This window comes from Centruroides vittatus, unplaced genomic scaffold (assembly GCF_030686945.1).
Source record: "Centruroides vittatus isolate TY-2023 unplaced genomic scaffold, ASM3068694v2 scaffold_464, whole genome shotgun sequence".
Taxonomy (NCBI): domain Eukaryota; kingdom Metazoa; phylum Arthropoda; class Arachnida; order Scorpiones; family Buthidae; genus Centruroides; species Centruroides vittatus.
This window is the reverse complement of record NW_027122710.1, coordinates 2,483,203-2,503,170: the sequence shown is the minus strand read 5'-3', so window position 1 is coordinate 2,503,170 and position 19,968 is coordinate 2,483,203. Positions and strand designations below refer to the sequence as shown.

Sequence of the window (19,968 nt, the reverse complement as noted above, 5' to 3'; positions counted from 1 at the left end):
GACTTTTTATAGATTTTTTCCATTGAAACTTATATCCAATGTAACTTGTACTTCAAATGATCTATTTTCTCTGGTTGACTTTTACAGAGCAAATGCATTTTGTACCAACATAATGTCATACCACTGGTTGATTTGATCTATAAATCAGCTTGTTTAATGCATCTCTGGGAATAATTCCAGATGATGCACACAAAATTTTAAGGCAGAAGAAATGTTATGATTAAATAAACTTTTAGCCACTGGAACTTGCATTTTCTCAAAGGAATTTGGGTTTACTAGTGTCACTGATAGGGAGGGAACTATCACTGATCCTCCTTTTTCTTGTTGATCATTCACATACTCTACATAGTTCAGAGAAACTGTGTTTGAAAGTACCCCATTTTCTCTTAGTTTAATCTTACAGAGGAATATCTTGTGACAGTACACAGTTTCTAATGTTTTTAGTAAGTGAGGAACATCTGTGAAAAAAATATATGTTTTTACTTTGCATACTAGGATGTGAAATTTTACAGTTCATCCAATTGCGTCTTGAATGCACACCAACGGCACCCCACATACTGGTGTTGAAACCGATATTACTTGAAGCACACTTTACAACAAGGCCATAATCATGCAAACTCTTCACAAAACACCACAGAAAATGTGGATCTTGAATTTCCCATAAGTGCATAGGCCCCCACCTGCTTCCAGTGAAGGGTTAGTCACCACACAACAAAAACCAGAGCACGAGTGGCAAGATTACTTTCACCAAATTATTTTTGAATCCTTCTCTCATTAATCCAACATATCTCTTCAACCCTTGTCATATTCAAGATGAAGTCTGATCTGCATTTCATTCAATGAAAGGACACACAGTTTACTAGTGAAATCTGCAGAATGCAATTTTATACCCATCCATTCAATTATATCATATTGAATACAGAAGCAAATCTTCAAGATTCAATTCTTCTCCTAATTGTCCTCAATGACGGCAAAGGATACTCATTTTGTCTGAGGTATTCATAACCTCTCTTACCCACAACACATTTTAATTGTAACGCATGCCTGACGGTTTCGATAGTCCACGGATAGGGATTACTCTTGGTGATTCTCTGCAGATACTGCAGTTGGTCAGGCTTCAAAAATCTGTTAAGGTTTCTCTCCATTGCCTCTTGCTTCTCCATTAGTCTTCTTATCTGAAAAGTACATATAAAATAATTTAAACATTATCAAAACCTAGTTATTTTTGGCATTTCCTTTGCAATTTCACAAAATATCATGATGAAAAAAAAGCCTAACTTATTTATTCTCCATGCACATCATGACAAAGTTGATGTAATAACATTATTATTACCTCTCTTTTCAACTTTTTATTTTCTGCAGAAAGTTTTTCATTACGATTATCGTTTGTATTTACAGTTTTTTCATTATGACCACCATTTGTATCTACAATTTTTTCGTTATGACCATCATTTGTATCTACAGTTACGGATTCTTCAGCTTCATCACAATCCACAGATGACGAAGCTGTAAATTAAATTTAATCATTCAAGCAAAACTAGACAATTTTACAATTGATCAATAGTAGAACTGAATGTATGTGTTTGTACATTCAGTTCTACTATTGATAGTTTTGTAAGAGCTATAAAACTATCTTACCAAAGCTGCACTCATTTGGAGGTGGTTCTTTTTCTCTTGGTGCTTTTCTTCTTAACTGCAGATGGGATGAGGGATTTGAATCAAAAAGAGTAGGAACTGCATTCCATTTCAATAATTTTCTTCCATCCGCTCTTTTAAGTTCGAATTGTGACTCTTCAAAATGTATCTAAAAGATTTAGTTACATTACATTACAAAAGTTATTTTAAACACTTCGTAAATTTATATTTTCGACGTTATTCTATCCGCTAACCTCACATAGCCTGGAATTCGCTGTTGGTTTCCATTTATTTCTTCTGCAATATTGATACCATTTAGCTCTCCTGGATTTATCAGCGGGAAAACGAAACAATCTTACACCTTTGTCTGTCGAATTGTTACAATTCACCGCTGAACAGCAAACCATTTTTACAGTAATATATATAACAAGAAATCCAATTGAGATCGAAAGAAACAAATAACCAGATTCGCTCAAGAATCACGTTACACCTCGAAAGACTCAATATGGCGACTGCGCGATGCATCGCGGTATCGTCCTTGTGTTTACAGACGATGGTTCAACAAACGTTTTAAAACGCCATCTGTTATGATGGAAGGTAAGTAAATGGTATGTCGTTTGATCAACATCTTTCTATTATTTAAGTATGATTTAATGAACGGGAACAAACCACACAACGGTAACATTAGTCTTTGTGGATAGAGTAAATTTGTGTGATGTGTTTTTTAACCCGAATTCGAAACTGTTTACTAATTTTTAAATATTAATAGAAATGCCACAAATCGTCACTAGATGGCGAACAAATATGAATTGATCGAATGTAGGAAATTCGAAATGATACATTTTTTAAGAAATTCATGCGAGAAACGTATTTTAGAGGTGATTTTGTAGAAAAATTGAAAGCTTGAAAAGCGATTTTATAAGTAAATGGTTTCTGGTATTTAAACACCAGCGATCGGTTTGTAGCTTTGGAAAATAAAAGGGGAAAATAGAGTTTAGAATTCATTTGTGAAATATTTTCTATGAACAATGCAACGGAGTGTAACATGGCCATATCTGTCGATAGTAAACCAATTATGTCTAATCTTAAAGTAGTGGAACGTAAAGTCAGTAATCCTGAATTTAAAAATAGTCGTTAATTCTATGATTTGTCTAATCGTTTGTTGTTAAAATAAATCAAAAGGTTTTTCTAGAAAATGACTTGAGTCTTGGAAACAAGCCTGATGATCAGTCGACCAAAACTAACGATCCGAGCGTTTTCTAGTTTTTTAATATATGCAACCCTTCATTCGTGATCAGTTACAATCAAATGTGACAAGTAAACACTTTCTGATGATATATACCAAAAAGGATCAAAATCGAACAACAATTACGACCTCTTTTGAAAACTGTTTCCTCCCTCTGGGCGCTATGAGGGTCTTCTTCGACCAAGGTCGAGACACGCGTATTGGAGCCGCCATTTTGGGACTGTTTGATTCGCATGTTTAAAACAAACTTGTACGAGCAGTCAGTTTTATACGACATTAATTAAACTAATTTTGCATAAATTAGTTAAATTAATGTCGTATAAAACTGACTGCTCGTACAAGTTTGTTTTAAACATGCGAATCAAACAGTCCCAAAATGGCGGCTCCAATACGCGTGTCTCGACCTTCTATAGACCTTGCTTCGACAGCTCATTATGGGTTCTGCCAGCCCACTAAGAGCGGTCGGTTGGTGAAGCCCGACATATCCTGACGACCCTGTGGATTTTCGGCCCTGTCTGAATTCGATTCAACCTCTCTCAGAGCAGTGGGCTACCATCTTAACCGTGCGGCCATCCTGCCATCTAATTACACCTTCTAGCAATCTGTGGGACCATGGTAATTTATTTTTCTCTGGATTTATTAAATGTAAAACTATTCTTTGATTTCATTACTTTTGTATATTTTTATATTACTCTCTTTTTGTCGTCATAATTTGTAATAAATATACAGTCGAACTACGTTTATACGTTTTTTTTTTTTTTTTATGAAAATTAAGAAAAATATCTTATAAGTAAGACAGTGGCACATTATCCTATGGGCCGAAAGGGAAATTGCCCGGGGCCATCACCAGTAGGGTGACCAATGTTTTATAAGAAAATATTTCCAAAAAAATTCCCTCGAAAGAATAATGTCGGAAGTTAATATACATGGGTCTCCTAATTAAAATTTGCCTGAACCCCATGAAGTTTTATAACGCACCACTGAAGTGAGAAAAACGTAAATTGAACGACTTTCGAATTTATTTCAGAGTGAGTGTAGACGTTACAAAGGTACAGAGGGACACAAATTAACACTGTACAGTACAACGGAATCTGTACGTGTAATTCTTAACAAAAACGTTTCAATTTACTAAACGTACTGTATAATACAGTGGTGGGCAAGCAAGAGTTCAGTGGGAGCCGAAATGTAGGTTTTGCAAAATGCATGGGAGCCGCAGTTCTGTACTGTCGTGGCGGATAGTATGGTAAGGCGCGCGATTTTATTATATAATATAAATATAATATAAAACAAATATTGAATTTTTTAAATAAACATATTTTCACAAAATTATAAAAATAAAATTGTAAAAATAATAATAAAAAACCAGAAATTAACACTTTCAGCAAGAGCCGCATGTAACTCAAAAAGAGTCGCATGTGGCTCTCGGAGTCGCATTTGCCCGTGTCTGATATAATACATTTGAACAACACATGAAAGGAAAGTAAAACAGTGTAAAATTAAGTCATGTACTGTACTTTAAAAAAATTGACCAGGTTTTGTTTGTTTGTTTTTTTTTTTTGATGGACTTGTCACATAGTGGTACTGTACATTATGTAATATCAGTGTCTTCTTCTGTCGAAACTCTAGTCACGTGAAAGTATGAAACGTCATTCTGAAGATTAGCTCTACATTTACAGAGAACAATGAAAACGAAATTGGAAAGCGATTTTTTTATTTGCTTAGTGAAATTGGTTTTCGCCAATTTCACTAAGCGAATAAACGTCTACAAAACGTGAAAAGCGAATATTTTCAACGTGTTGGGTAGCGGAGCGATTTGCTAAATGGGAAAATTCGTCAGAAATGCGTTATACTCAAAAGCTAGAGATCCGGGAAAGCGAACCTTTTAAACACCTGGATCTCAAGGTCAAAGGCAAACTTCTCCCTGCCTCCCCTTGTGAAGTTTACTGTGCAGACTTTTCCCAGCCTCTGACTGTGAAATCAACTGTGGAGACTTTCTTCTGCCTCCTAAAATTAACTGCCAGGACTCCATTAACCATCCTACTGACTTCATTCCAAATCATCACCCTCTTGCCAGAGACTGTTCCCGTTATCCACTTTGTTCCGGACTTGGGATCCACCTAGTAACCACTAATTGGACTGCCCCGGAGCCAATGACTCTACGGATCAGCAATCAACAGTTGCGAAATTGCCTTATAGTATGTAAGATTAGCATAAATAAACGGATTTATTTGTTACAGCAGCTATTTGCCTTACTTTTATTCACCCCACATACGATAAATCCTGACATTTGAATATCCCCAATTCGGCGACTTCACACTGGTCATGGGTTCGGGTCTGGCCAACAGGCTTTTTCTTTTTTTTTTTAACTCTTTCCGCTCAGTGGGCACTAAGAGGGCCTCTTATAGCAAGCCCATTATGGGTTCGGCCGGGTGGTGAGGGACGGGGACCGACATATCCGGACGGACCACCCCCGAAAAATTCCTGGGGATTTTTCGACCCGTCCGGATTCGATCCCGGGTCCCCCAGGGCGGCAGGATGTTAACCTTGACCGCTCGGCCATCCGGCCCGGCCAACAGGCTGGCCACGTGGAGTTTTCCGGGCTTTCTTCGCGTTTTTAATACCCAAATAGGGGCCAGTTTGCATAGAAAGTCCTCCCGGGAGGCACCATTCTCGGCAGATTGCCGACGTGTCACGTTGGCGTATACAAATAAACGGAGACATTAACATCATTTTTGTTTTTTTTTTTTACAGAATAAAATTTTTCACAATGTTAAAAAAGTGGAATAGATCCACTTTCAACCTTCTAACGAAGAAACCCCTATGACTTCCTCCTCGGCAGGATATGGAGTATCCGCGATCTCAACTAAACGGTAGTCGTCTCGGAGGAAAAGACAAAGATCATAAAGGGGGAAAGGTAAGAACTAAGCTAAACCTATTGTGTCTGTAATTGCCGCTCGGCCATCCGGCCGTAAGTGGAGTAATCTGCTTGAAACATGTTACTGAGATCATAATGCTCCTAGTGATAATGGAGATCACGAATTGCAATATCCGAGTGTTGGCGACTCACTCTATGACTGCTGAAATAGAGAATCCGTCTATTACAACTGATGGGCGGATTCGTGGATTTCATAAATATAAGTAAAAGCAACGACGAAGATTTCGATTGTAATGAACATTTGCAACATCTTAAAAGACTGTTTGCTTTCAGGACAAAACAATTACCAAAATATCATTGGAACTGTACATATTACTTCCCAACAAAACTGGGAGGGTAACTAGATCCGACTAGAAGAAATTTGCCTTCTGCCTGCGATCGTAACCCCGGCCATGACTATTTTCCAAAATTTAGATTAGAGACTATCCAGAATATTGATTAGCGACTAAATTAAATCTCAGTTTCAATTCTCCGAAATCTCGGTCGACAACGCATAGTACTTCCTCTTGATCACCCAAAATTTCGATTGACCACTCCTTGTATTTCCTACAGACTTTCCGACAATCTTTCACAATCACGTTCCGAAATGTCACGATTGCATTAAAGTAGGAATAGAGAGGAGATGAAGCCACAAATTAATCTGTGATGAAGCGTTCCACCCTGCCGCGTGTTAGTAACCTTGAACCCCACCAACGCTATGATTTCTGGGATATAGTTACCCAAAACATTCCTGTCCACGAGAAAGCATTGGTTTTTTGCATGTTTGTCGAAGTTCTCGAGGAATAAATACGTCTATACTTAACTTTACGAATTTAATTAAATATTTTAAACGTTTTATATAATTAGTTAAAAGAATCATTTTGTCATTAATTAAACACGACATTAGAACATTTAACTTGTGTTGTACACAATACGATTTTCTAAATTCGTAATATTTGTCCACAATTATTAAATCGTGTAAATTTGATTCAAAATGTCTTATATTAAATTACAAGAAAGAAAATTTTCAAAGATAATAATAACGTTTTTAAACAAAGTGCTTATATTTTAAAAAAAAATTTCTCACTTATGAAAATTAATTCCCGGGAATAATATTTTTCGATTGATTTGTGCAGCCAAATGCTATACAAGCGAGCATTACGGATAAATCCTTAATAAATTTGAATGAAATTTAAAAACAGTTAATGATTTTTTCAGTTTAATATTTGAGAAAATGCTCAAAACGGATAAAAATGTGCCGCTTACAAATCCAGCCGACGAATATTTGGGTTGCTAAAACTCACAATGCTATGTTCCGATCTGCTTTAACTTTCTAGCCACGTTTCGCCTCTGCTATGTTCCTACCGCCATGCACGATTACAGTTTCTACTGTAATGGCGATTCTGCCAAGCCATTATAATTTCTGGATAAACAAAAAACCCATGGAAAAGGATAAAATCGTGACGTTATACCGTTGCTTCAAATAGACTTAATTTTCTACTGTATAACTAGTATCGTCTGCAAAATAGTTCGAAAATACTTTAAATTTTTTCTCAGATTTGTATGTTTCTAGCATTTTTCATCTTTAAGAACACCGATTCATTAAATATCCGCATAAATTTATATAAAAAGTAGGAGAAGAGAGCGCAAGAAAGAGAATTTACCTTTCTTTGATTTAAAATTTTAACAATAAATTAAATTAATAAAAAAAAGAACTAGCAGAAACCCATCGAAATTTACGGTTTTATTCGATAAAAATACAATGAACTCATTTAAAATTTGGAATTATACACAAAAGTTATAGTATTGATTTGAGGGTGATTCGCGTCTATCTGCATAGTATTAGGTTTTAGGTTTAGCTGTATATGGCAACGCGATTAGTGGGCGATCTGCCGAGGAGGATCTCGTCTCCCAGGAGGACTTTCTATGGGAAATTCACTCCTATTTAGATGTTACTAACGTGAAGAAAACTCAGAAAACTCCATTTTGGTCTTTTAGGGCGCGTTTGGAAATTCTAACTGGTGTTACCTATAACTATTAGTAATTACCAGAGCATTTAGAAAATGTAACCTGATCACCAACCGCTTTAAAATTACGGTCAGGACGTCACCAGTTGTTCATCAGTACTTACCAAAGTAACCACGGTGACAAAGCGATTACAGCGGTTCTCTTGAATTACAAAATGGTGAACATATTGTATCGTTGTGGCGAAAGTGGCCGTGATTTTATAAATTTAGAGACAAAAAACTTGTTCTTGGTCGCTTTGTGCCGCGAAAACATGCTGATGTTCGGATACAAAATGTTGTATCCGAACATCAGCATTTTATTTCCGCGGCGACAAAGAGACCAAGAACTAAAAGTCAAATCGTCCCAAATTTCAGATGAGACAGGACGGCATGGTCGATGGCCAGCAAATGCTGTGAAAATATTGATTTCGCAGGTATAAACTAAACGAAAATAAATTTGTCTCCGATACTTGTCCAAAAAACTCAACAAGTTCATTTTCATCTTCTGATAAACTTGTCGAATCTTCATTGTCGTGTGATTCTGAATCGACATTCGAAATTAATGACAGAATTAATGATATCCCCTCCTCTTGATTTTCCGCTATGTTGGTTCCACATCCTGACGTTTCCCATCCCTCGATCTTAATTGTGAGGTTAAGGTCTGCGGAATAAATTTTTAGTGGACGTCAGCGCTGACTTAAAAACTGATATTATATTAAATACAGTACTGTATATCTATTTATTAAGCTCTGAAACAACCCTTATATTTTTTTTGCACATAGAATAACGAAATAAATATCTTGTAAATTGCTTACGCTTGTGTTTCTGATTTACATTTTAAGCTTTTTTTATTTTTAGCAGGGGAAAAAGTGGATGGGTCATTGCATATGCAGCTTTCCTGTTCTGAAGCCCGTGTAGTGGTCGAGATTCTAAGAGTATGACACTTACTTTTGAAGATGGCGAAGAGTCAGTCATTGTGTGAAGCACGTTGGATGTCTTGGAAAGTCAAAATAGAAAATTGTAACTTTTTCTATAATAAAGTAATTATTATTACAGGTGCAAATTAGGAACATCTCTGGAATTTTTCATGGATGATAGGTCTCTGATGCGTTTGGCCACGTCCCTCGTCATCCGATCCCATTATGGGCCTGGCCAAGCCCGTGATAAATATGGAAAAAGAGATCCTCTTAGTGCCAAGTGGACGGAAAGAGTTAATAAATAAATAAATCAAATCTTGTGAGTATTACATTATTTTCATATGGTATCACAGATGTTTGTATCACTCTTTTCTGTAATTTTTACAAAACTATTTCCACAAAATAGAACGTTTCTTCAAGAGAACAAATCAAACTTGTTTGTTTAGTTATGGCAACGCAATACTTCGGCGATCTGCCTAGAGGGGGTGCCTTCCGGGAGGTCATTTAAGGGAAACTGGCCCCTATTTAAGCGTTACAAACTTGGAGAAAACCCGAAAAACTCCACGTGGCCAGCCCGTCCGAGCGAGGTGCGAACCCACGACCGACTCCCAGTGTTCAGGGAACGAAGACCGCTTGGCCACTGGTGGGCCGATCAACATCCATCTATTCATTTCAAATTTCGTATTGCAAAGTTGCAAGGATTTTTCAATTTCACTACGACATGAAGATTTCAAAATTGGTTTGTATCAATTTTGTAAAATCAAAATAATATAAAAATTTTTATTTTATACATTTAAACTCAAAATAAATAATCTAAAATAACAGAAACGCTAAGTGAGCTATATAAATCGAGAACGTTAAAATTATTTTAAAATTTCGTTTGCAGTAAACAGAACAGAAATAAATTAATTTTGAAAATTGTATAAATGATAACGTTGTTATGATAATGTTACAATTTTTGTTGTGATGATATTGCTAAAGTGGAATTCGAACCCGTAACCAACAGGCGACCACAGGTAAAGCGGCTTTAATACAACTGGATAAACAAACCAATGATGTAGCCCGTTTCAAATGAAACGGACTATGTTATTGGCTTTCCGGCTGTATTAAAACCTCTTTACTAGCAACGGATTGGCAAGATTATTTTATAAATTAAATTTTGAAAAAATCTTAAAACTTTAATTAATGAAAAACTCAATCTATAAATTATTTACAAAACCATTTTAAAAAATTTATATAATTTCACGTTCAAATTTTTTTACTATTCAATTTAATCGTTTTTTTTTTTTTGCAGCATTATTTATAGAAACCAAAATAAAAATCGTATGAGCTAAGGTGTCTTTAAATAAAATTCAAAATTCCTACGACGTTCGAAAACATTAACCGATTATATTCAAAAATATTTAAATTATTTTAAAAGCATCAGAGATTTTTATAAAAACTTTTGCAATTTTTCATTTCATTCTTATTATTTCTAAGATTATTTCCCGAATTTTTGTAAATTCGTTAGGAATTGTTTAAATGACGTAAAGGTATTTCATCGCGAAAATAACAACTTAAAATATATTAAATAGAAAAATAAAAAAATAACAATAGATTTAACGAAAGATAAATGTAAAAAAAATTAAAATGAAAGAAATAAAGTGAAATTTATGAATTTTTTAAAATAAATATTTTACATAGAAAAATATTGAATCGTGTAACAATCATCTTTATCCGTTTCCATTGATGTACTGTAATACAAATGTATTCTTCCGCATTAGAAATATAGATCCAATTCTTCTTTAAACTTTCTTACCAACATTAAATTGCAAATTATATATGGAAACGAAGTTATATATATAATAATTGATATCAATTTGAACCAGTTCTAATTTTATGCATCTTTAGATGAAGCGTCTAATCAAATGTATGAAAGTAGCTAGAGAAGTTGAAAAGTCATCAGCCATTTTTATGAGTAGAACGTATAGAATATAGTGCACTCTGCAACATGACATCTCTACAATCTAATATTTCTGTTCATTTAATAAAATATCAACGTAAAATAGGAATTTATTAAACATTTCTATATAAGGATTAAAGAGCGACATCAAACCATTGTGGATTTTCTGTGGAAAAAGTAAGTTGATCTATACACTTGACGGTCACTATCGGTCAAAGTCCCTTTACCTGACTAAAGAATAGTTTTAAAAAATACAATTCCCCATTTATTCTCTTAAATACACACATTAAAACAATACATAGACACGTGTATTAACAATTGGAAGCGAATCTCGTGTTGTATAAACACTGGATTTTCGTCTTTGGTAATTTGACAGTAATTGCAGTTGGGCATTTAAATCCACATGAAAACGTTGGAGATAATGAAGTTGTGCCAATTTAAATGCATTTATTTTACTCGTTTAACAAATAAATACACTCAAAAATTAAATATTATATGATTTTTGTGTCATCTACAGTTGTTTGTTAATAAGAATTATTTCTATTTTTTGCATCATTTAATTATTAAACAATTGATAATTGATTAAATTATTAAAATAATTAACACATTTCACAACAGTTGTTTGGTAATTAAATCTGATTCAAGTTTGTAAAGTTTTAAGTAAAATAAACAGATATATATCTAAATACTTTACCTACATACAATACATGCCCATTACAAAATACTATTTTAAAGTTTTATATTTTAAAATTCTCAATTCTTAGCAATTATTAAACATTATTGAATAGTAGGCTTATCTGTTGATATTCAGTGAATCATATTATCATTTGTTTTCATCTTCAAATAATTTAGGGATAAAATTTAATCAAATTCTTCACAATGTTTAGAATTTGAATGCATTAAGTGTGTTAAAATTTCATATTTCAAGCAAATAAAGATCAAAAGAAATATTATTTATATTTTAAGTAAACATGGAATTGGCTTGCTTTATATTTGTTATTTTAACAACAAATATAAAGCAAATTCTCATAACAAATAATAGTTTCCATTATCCAAAAAGTATAATAAATATATATGCTCTACACAGGGTAATATATTTTAATTAAAGATCTGTAATTTCTTTGAAATTGTAAATAAAATTCATCAGTTTTCATAAAAATAAAAACTTCGTGTTTGTTTATTTAAATATCTTCTTATGTAATACATATTTACACATAAACAAAATAATTTTATTATTTCACAAGCTAAATATTCATATTTAAAATCTCAATAAAGATCTGAAGCCCTAGAAATATAATTTATAAAATAATTATATTACAAAAGCAATTAAATACTGGTTTAGAAAAGTTTTTATACTTGAAAATTATTAAGTCGGAACCCTAATTTTATTAATTTTTGAATGGACGATAATCTATACATTTTTCCTAAATTAGAAAATAATTAATTAGGATTGAATATTGAGATCTTTAGAATTAAATAAGTAGTAATTTAAGATATTTTATACGAAAAAAAAATCGTATTTATTGTTACTTTAACATTTAAAAACTAGTTTGTAAGCAGATTTGTCTTCCGAATACGTTGTGAAGGCTGAAGTTAGGCCTAACTACTTGTAAACCGTATATTGTTATAGTTCGAATTTACATCGATATTTTGTATCTTGAAGGTATAAATTGTGTCAAATATTGATTATTTTATAAAGGAGAAAATTAATTTTTGAATAATAATCAATTTAATGGTCTAGATAGGCATTTTACTGTATAAAGTGTGTTCCAAATATGAAAAATTTGACAATATTTTAATTTTTTACTTTCTGAAATAAAAAATAAGCTATTCAAAACATTCAAAAATAATTCATTAGTTAGGCCTAAATGTTTTAAACAAATATGCGTTTAATTTATTATTTGAATATTACAAGGCTTATTATAGCATCATCTAATGCCATAATTTGTAATTGATTATTTGTAAGTACTTTATGATTTAAACATAAAGATTTGATGAAATGCTTATTGTTAAAAGTCAATTACATCTATAAATTATAAATATACTATAATTGTTAATGTTATAGATCTATAATATTTTATGATAAAAATTTTTATCACTTATTTATCATTTGATGTATTAATCTGAAATCATTTATATTAAAAATAATACTATAAATTTGTTTTGGTTCCCACTCAATGCATAATCAGTCAAAATTTTTATTTTTAAGAATAAATTAGAGTAATAAGTTCTGTTACCTATTAAAACAATAAAATAATGAAATTTTACACCATTAGAATGTATTAAGAAGCAACAAAAAAATGATAAGAGAAGCATGAGGGCTGCAATAAAGTACAGACTTCAGAATTAGTCTTTGAAAGTAAATTATCTATGATGATCGGTTTAGAATGAAATAAGTGAAAATCGAAGTGAGTATGGTTTTTGATTTTATATTTTATTTTTCACTGTGCATGGAATTTATTAATTTTGTTTGTAAATCTAAGCTTGTTGCATGAAACAATTGTATAATGTAATAGTTACTTTTGAAATGAAACAACTGAAGTCATATTATTTTGTATGGCCTTAATAAATTTTATTTTATAATTTCCACAATTGTTATTACTTTCTTATAAATAGTTAATTTAAAAAAGAAGAAATATATATTGGAAATTTGAAAAAAGAAATATTATTTTATTGCAAATTCACTGATGTTTAAGCTGTTTCAGTTAACTTTACCCATTTATTCAAAATATCTTTTTCTTCTTGTAATAAGGTAGTTAGACAAGTACAGTTGTCTTTATTTGATTGTCCACTTTATTATAGAATAAGACTATACTTTAGTGTGATATCAAGATAATAAGATATCTATCTAGATTTTCTGTGTATTAGTTGAAATAGTCATGCATTTAATGGATTAAAGTACTAGATTTCTCAGAAGTCCTTATTCTTATTATAGGCCAAACATAAATTAACAGTTAAGAAGTTTAGAGTGAGGTCTTCACTCTTCATATTTAGTAGTGATTTATGATTTTAATAAACTTTTAATAAAATTAATTGAAATAACTAATAACTAATAAACTTAATGACTATAAAAATCTCAACTACTATTATAACTATACATGCCAAGAGTTAATAAGGATAGTAAGAATTACTTTAATATCTTTATGTGATTAGGCCTAGCTATTTCTTTTAGGTTAGTATCATACTAGGAAAAGAAACTGATCATTTAACTTATAGGCTTATCTTAATTGAAACAACAAAAAGAAAAAAGTTGGAAGAAATTCTTGTAATAACAACTGAGAACTTGATGTAATATAATATTAAAATTACTCACAAACTAGAAAATCCAGCAGTAAAATTTAAGAAAGGATTAATAAGGATTAGTAAGAAATGTTATTTGCTTGTTAGTGAAAAATAGTATGTTTACTGTAAAAAATGATAACATTTTTAGTAGGTTTTAATGATTATTCAAAATGATATTGTTATAAAAAATTAAGATCTTTATCAATTAAGCTTTTTAATTCTTTTATTTAATTTATAAAAGAAATATGTTTTGTTTTCCAAAAAGTTTTTAAAAATAATTAAATGGCTTTTCATAATTTAATTTTGTAAAATTTAATATAAATCAACATGAATTTAAATACATATTATATACATATTTTAAAAGAATTAATATAAAGAAAATACACATAGGCCAACAGGTTTTAATTATGAACATATAAATATCCATTTTTCTGTACAGAATTGGTAATAGCAAAAGGTAGTAATATTGATATTACAATTTTCAAAGAAATTTTCTTATTCATTTGAATAAAGAGTAAATAATTCAATTTTATTTTTTGATTTATTTTTGTTTTATTTTGTTTTGATGATATCTGTAGCACTGCATGTACTTAATTACTTACGAAATACAAAGCAAGACTACATACAAAAAACTTAAATTTATTACATATACGATTTATGGCGCGATTGTACAGTACAATCGGACATAGAATGGAAAACACGCGTATACACGGTGAGGTCCACACCCAAAGTAAAGTCACAAGCCGAGAGAAGTCGAAGATCGGGCTGCCAGTTTGTTGGGTTCAGTGTTCCACCTGGTGGCGGCCTTTTGAATTACAACCAAAGCTATCGCTACAGTACTCCCCCCCCAGTACCGTAGGTACAAAGTTAAAGGTATCGGGGGTTGAATCTGACTCGTCTTCCAGATCGTGTTGTCGTCGTCGTGTTGGTAGGCGCAGAGTCATTCGGAGCGTTTATCGTTGGTCGCTCTGGGGAGTCTGGACGTGTTGTCCTGCACGAGTTTGGCGATGTACTGACGTTCTCGCTGTCTAAAAATGCTGGCTTCAGTCGGTCGATGTTAACTGTTGTCGTTTCTCCGTTGACTAGAATCGTGAAATGCTTAGGTGTCCGCGTGGTAACTGGGAAGGGGCCGTCGTAAGGGGAGGTCAGGGAAGTTCTATGACCTTCTCTCCGCACAAAAACGTGGGAGCAGGTGTCGAGTGCTGGATGAACGAAGTGTGAAGGTTTCACATGTGCAGATGTTGGAGTCGGCGTAAGCGACTGCATTGTGGACCGTAGGCGATGGAGGAAGGATGATGGATCTGCTGACGGTTCCCGCGAAGGATGAAAGAACTCTGCCGGGAGACGAAGGGTTGTGCCGTACACCATCTCAGCACAAGTACCATTGATGTCGTCTTTTAACGCTGATCGGAGGCCGAGGAGGACGATTGGAAGAGATTCTGTCCAGTGTTGTTGGTGGCATCTGAGAGCCTGTTTTAGGGAACGATGGAATCGTTCAACTAAACCATTTGCTGATGGGTGGTATGGTGTTGTGCGTATGTGTTGGATACCCAACATAGTTGTCAGTGAAGCAAACAGATGAGATTGAAATTGTCGGCCTTGATCGGTGGTGATGATGGAGGGAACGCCGAATCTGGAGATCCAGTGAGAGACGAAGGTGCGAGCGACTGTTTCAGCAGAGATGTCGTGGAGGGGAATAGCTTCCGGCCACCTCGTGAATCTATCTACGCAGGTGAGTAGGTAGGTATATCCATCTGAAGGTGGAAGTGGTCCGACGAGGTCAAGATGCACATGTGAAAACCGATTGGATGGAAGGTCGAATCTCTGAAGAGGACTGTTGGTGTGCCGATTCACTTTGGACCGTTGGCAGTTTACGCAGGAACGGGTCCAGCTGGCGACGTCCTTCTGCATCGAAGGCCACACAAAACGATCTTGGACTAGACGTCTCGTGGCACGAATTCCTGGATGGGCCAAATTGTGCATGGAAGAGAAGATTTGACGGCGAAATTGGAGAGGTATATATGGGCGAACCTTGCTGTCCTTTACGTCACAATATAGTTGTAGTGATGGGCTGATTCAAAGTGGCTGTAGTGTGAGTGATGTTTTATCGTCCGTGAGGAGTGCAGTTAGTTCATCGTCGTTTGCTTGAGCTTCCGCTATGGCGGTAAAGTCTGTCACGGGAAGTCGAATCTCGTTGATCCGAGAAAGGGTGTCTGCCACAATGTTGTTCGCGCCAGTGAAGTGCCTGATGTTGGTGCTGAACTGCGCAATGTAATCGAGATGTCGCAGCTGACGTGGGGAGCAAGTTTCTGGTTTTTGGCAAAACGCAAAGGTGAGAGGACGATGGTCCGTAAAGATGACGAAGTTTCGACCTTCGATGGTATGGTGGAAGTGTTTGATCGTGGAGTATATAGCTAGCAGCTCCCTGTCGTAGGTGCTGTATTTTATTTCGGTAGGCGTTAACTTCCGCGAAAAAAAGGCTAGTGGACGAGTTCCTTCAGCAGTGTGTGTTTGGAGTACAGCGCCGATGGCGACATTAGATGCATCTACCATTAGAGAGAGATTGTCGTGTGACGAATAGTATGCAAGAGTCGTTGCATTTGTGAGATCTGCTTTACATTGACTGAAGGAGTTTAGAGCAGATTCGTTCCAGCAGATGATGCGTTTATCATTTTTCTTGGAATCCTTGAGAAATTCGAGTAGTGGGGCTTGAGTTTGAGCTGCATTTGGCAAAAAACGTCTATAAAAGTTGAGCATGGCTAGGAAGCGACGAAGCTCAGCGACAGTTTTAGGTTGAGGAAAATCGTTGATGGCCTTGGTTTTTGATGGCAAAGGCTTTACTCCTGACGATGTGATCATGCAGCCGAGAAATGGAACTGCAGATTTTCCGAGGATGCACTTGGATGGGTTTAATTTTAGGCCGTGTTCTTGCAAGCGGAGGAACGTTTGGCGGAGATGGTCCTTGTGTTCATCTGCGTCCTTGGACGCGACCAATATATCGTCGAAATAGGGGATGCAGAAGTCGAGGCCAAGTAGGACCTGGTGGATGTATCGCTGGAAGATTTGGCCAGCGTTTCGTAGGCCGAAAAGCATATAGACGTATTCGAACAAGCCGAACGGGGTTGTTATGGCGGTTTTTGGAATGTCCTCGGGGAAGACTGGTATTTGATGATAGGCACTGGTTAGATCCAGTGTGGAAAAAATGATTTTGCCTTCAAGGAGTTGAGTACAGTCCTGTATATGAGGAACAGGGTAGCGATCGGGAACGGTTATAGCATTGAGACGGCGGTAGTCACCGCATGGTCGCCACTGGCCATTTGCCTTTTTAACCATGTGTAATGGGCTGGCCCAGGGGCTTTTGGATGGCCTGATGATGCCTTGAGACATTAAGAATTGGAATTCTTCACGTGCTGCTCGGAGTGTGTCTGATGGTAACCGTCTGGGTTTCGAGAAGACAGGTGGTCCTTTGGTCTCGATGTGATGGAAAGTGGTTGGCGTTTTTTTGGTTTTGGGAGTTATCGACGGATTTGTAATAGTAGTGAACTCGGCCAAAATGCGGTGGTGGGGAGAGTCATTAGTCACGGCGGTGATGTTAGTGACAGTTGTGGGACGGTTCTGTCGGCAGCCAGGAGACTCAAGTTGCGTGACTCCATCGATTAGTCGATTGTTTTTGACGTCCACCAGTAGGTTGAATTTAGTTAAAAAATCGATTCCTATGATGGGTTGGGTCACGTCAGCGATTACAAATGGCCATGAGAAACTCCGCTTTAAATTAAAATTTAGTGTTAATAGCTTTGTGCCATAAGTTGGAATAGGTGTCCCGTTTGCAGCAAAGAGGACTAGCTTCTCGGGTTTGCTTAAATATGTGTTGGGACTTTTTGGAATCACTGAGATGTCGGCGCCTGTATCTATTAGGAATTTATATTTCGTAGTAGGGTCGGCCATGGTGATTCGGTCGATGTGGCGGTTGCGACTTCTGGCCGTAAGTGCCCGCCCAGTCAGTTTTCCGCCGGTAGAAAGGAGCAAGGGGCTTTGCATTTTTTTGCCTGCGCCCCAAAGGTAGCGTGATAGTAACACATGCCGTTTTCAGAGGTGCTTTGCCGTTGACTATGACGTGATTTGCTGCGGTGCCTCGTGTTGTTAGAAGGGTATTCGGAGCGTCTAAAGGAGCGGCGCGGGTTGTTGATGGACATGGAGAGGTTCTTGACCTGTTTGGCTAATTCCGCAACTTGGTTCTCCAGGGTGGAAATGGCGACAGAGTCATGTTCTACAGTTTGGATGTGTGCGGGGGAGACTAATTCCATTATTTTGTCGGCCATGGCGGCTAATTGTTGGAGTTTCTCGTTTGATGCAGCTAAAATGGCCTGAATATTGTGAGGTAACCTCGACAGCCAGAGAGATTTCAAGAGATCTTCACTGAAATGGTTACCGGCCAAGTCGCGCATCCGTGTTAAGAGGAAGGATGGACGTTGATCTCCCAGTTCTAACCCTTGAAGAAGCGTTCTGATTTTTGAGGACTCGCTCTCAGCGTAGATGTCGATAAGGCGAGCTTTTAGAGTGGCGAATTTATTCTGCTCGGGCGGGTTGAGGATTAGATCATGCACCGAATTTAAGATTTCCGGCTCTACCGCCGCAACGACGTGTTTAAATTTCGTGTCGTCGGCGGTTATGTTGGAAATGGAAAATTGCGCTTCTAACTGTGCGAACCATAAGCTGGGGTTGCTCTTCCAAAAAGGTGGAGGTCTGATCGCGACGCGTGCTATATGACGGTGATCGTCATTATTTTCTGCCTCAGCCATGATTTTAGCGTAGTTGTAGCAGTGTGAAGGTGGTTATCCGTAAATGCTGTGTGCGCAGTTCAGCACGTGGCGAGAGGACAAAGAAAGATGGCGCGTAAAGGCATTTGGCGCAAGAACAAAGAAGGATGGTAATACCTTTTCGTTGAACCGTCGACCGTCGACGAAAAATATCCGTGGTTACACTTTTTGAAGGTCTAGGTGAACGATTACACAGTTCCAAAAAAGATGAATGTCCGACGTTTATGTTCGATGCGAATGGATTGAGTTTTCATGTCGTACGGTAGAGTCCTTCTTCGGATAGTGGGCACCATAAATCATATATCACGTTCGGGTCACCAGTTTGTAGCACTGCATGTACTTAATTACTTACGAAATACAAAGCAAGACTACATACAAAAACTTAAATTTATTACATGTACGATTTATGGCGCGATTGTACAGTACAATCGGACATAGAATGGAAAACACGCGTATACACGGCGAGGTCCACACCCAAAGTAAAGTCACAAGCCGAGAGAAGTCGAAGATCGGGCTGCCAGTTTGTTGGGTTCAGTGTTCCACCTGGTGGCGGCCTTTTGAATTACAACCAAAGCTATCGCCACAATATCATTAAAATAAGCAACTCATAATTTTTACCAAATTTATACTTTTTAAATAGTTATAGTTAAAAAAATCATAATATGAAGATACAGTTAGTTTTATTTGTACAAATACTTCTATAATTATTTTATAAGCACTCTATCAAAATGTTGAGCCTGTTTTATAAAAGTTACTAATACAGTAGAGCATCTATTATCTGACTCAATTGGGGACTGAGGTTGGTCAGATAACTGAAAAAACGGATAACCGAAAAGTATGAAAAAATACATTATTAGTATAGTGTATTAGTATATTAGTATATCCTATGTAATAAGCATATTAGTATATTGCTATTAACCTACTTTGCGTTGAATTTTCATCGCTATTAAGCCTAACAATTTTTTTTTTTTTTAAATAATCATCGTTAAATTATTTCTTTATTTTGCACAAAATAAATACAAAAACAAAGAAAAAATAGAAAATTAAGTCTGATTTAAATACTGGCCTCCCTTTCATGGTCGAGCCAGTGTTTCCCAACTAAAACATGCAAAAATTTAACAAAAATAATATTAAAGTACCCAAGACAGCCAAATATTGTAGTGCCACATCACTAGCGGACATTTGAATTTGCCAACTAGAATGCGATCG

The 19,968-nt window shown here is 35.5% G+C and overlaps 3 protein-coding genes across 3 annotated transcripts in view; 1 reads left to right on the top strand and 2 right to left on the bottom strand.

Moving 5' to 3' along the window:
* Positions 1-466: 466 nt before the first annotated feature.
* LOC136989278 (THAP domain-containing protein 1-like) lies at positions 467-2,117 on the bottom strand. Its single transcript, XM_067287396.1, has 4 exons — positions 1,890-2,117; positions 1,639-1,804; positions 1,334-1,506; positions 467-1,175 (listed from the first exon to the last, which is right to left on the bottom strand). The coding sequence occupies exons 1-4, from the start codon at positions 2,040-2,042 to the stop codon at positions 933-935; spliced, it is 735 nt and encodes a 244-aa protein (XP_067143497.1). The 5' UTR covers positions 2,043-2,117; the 3' UTR covers positions 467-932.
* Positions 2,118-10,470: 8,353 nt separating this feature from the next.
* The window catches only part of Hmt4-20 (Histone methyltransferase 4-20), a 67,379-nt gene continuing 57,881 nt past the window's right edge, over positions 10,471-19,968 (top strand). Inside the window, 2 exon segments of the mRNA XM_067287460.1 lie at positions 10,471-10,837; positions 12,937-13,068. The gene's annotated coding sequence lies outside the window, so the exon portion shown is untranslated.
* LOC136989298 (uncharacterized) lies at positions 17,941-18,741 on the bottom strand. The gene has a single exon (XM_067287418.1). It carries the CDS (start codon positions 18,739-18,741, stop codon positions 17,941-17,943), a length of 801 nt encoding a protein of 266 aa, XP_067143519.1.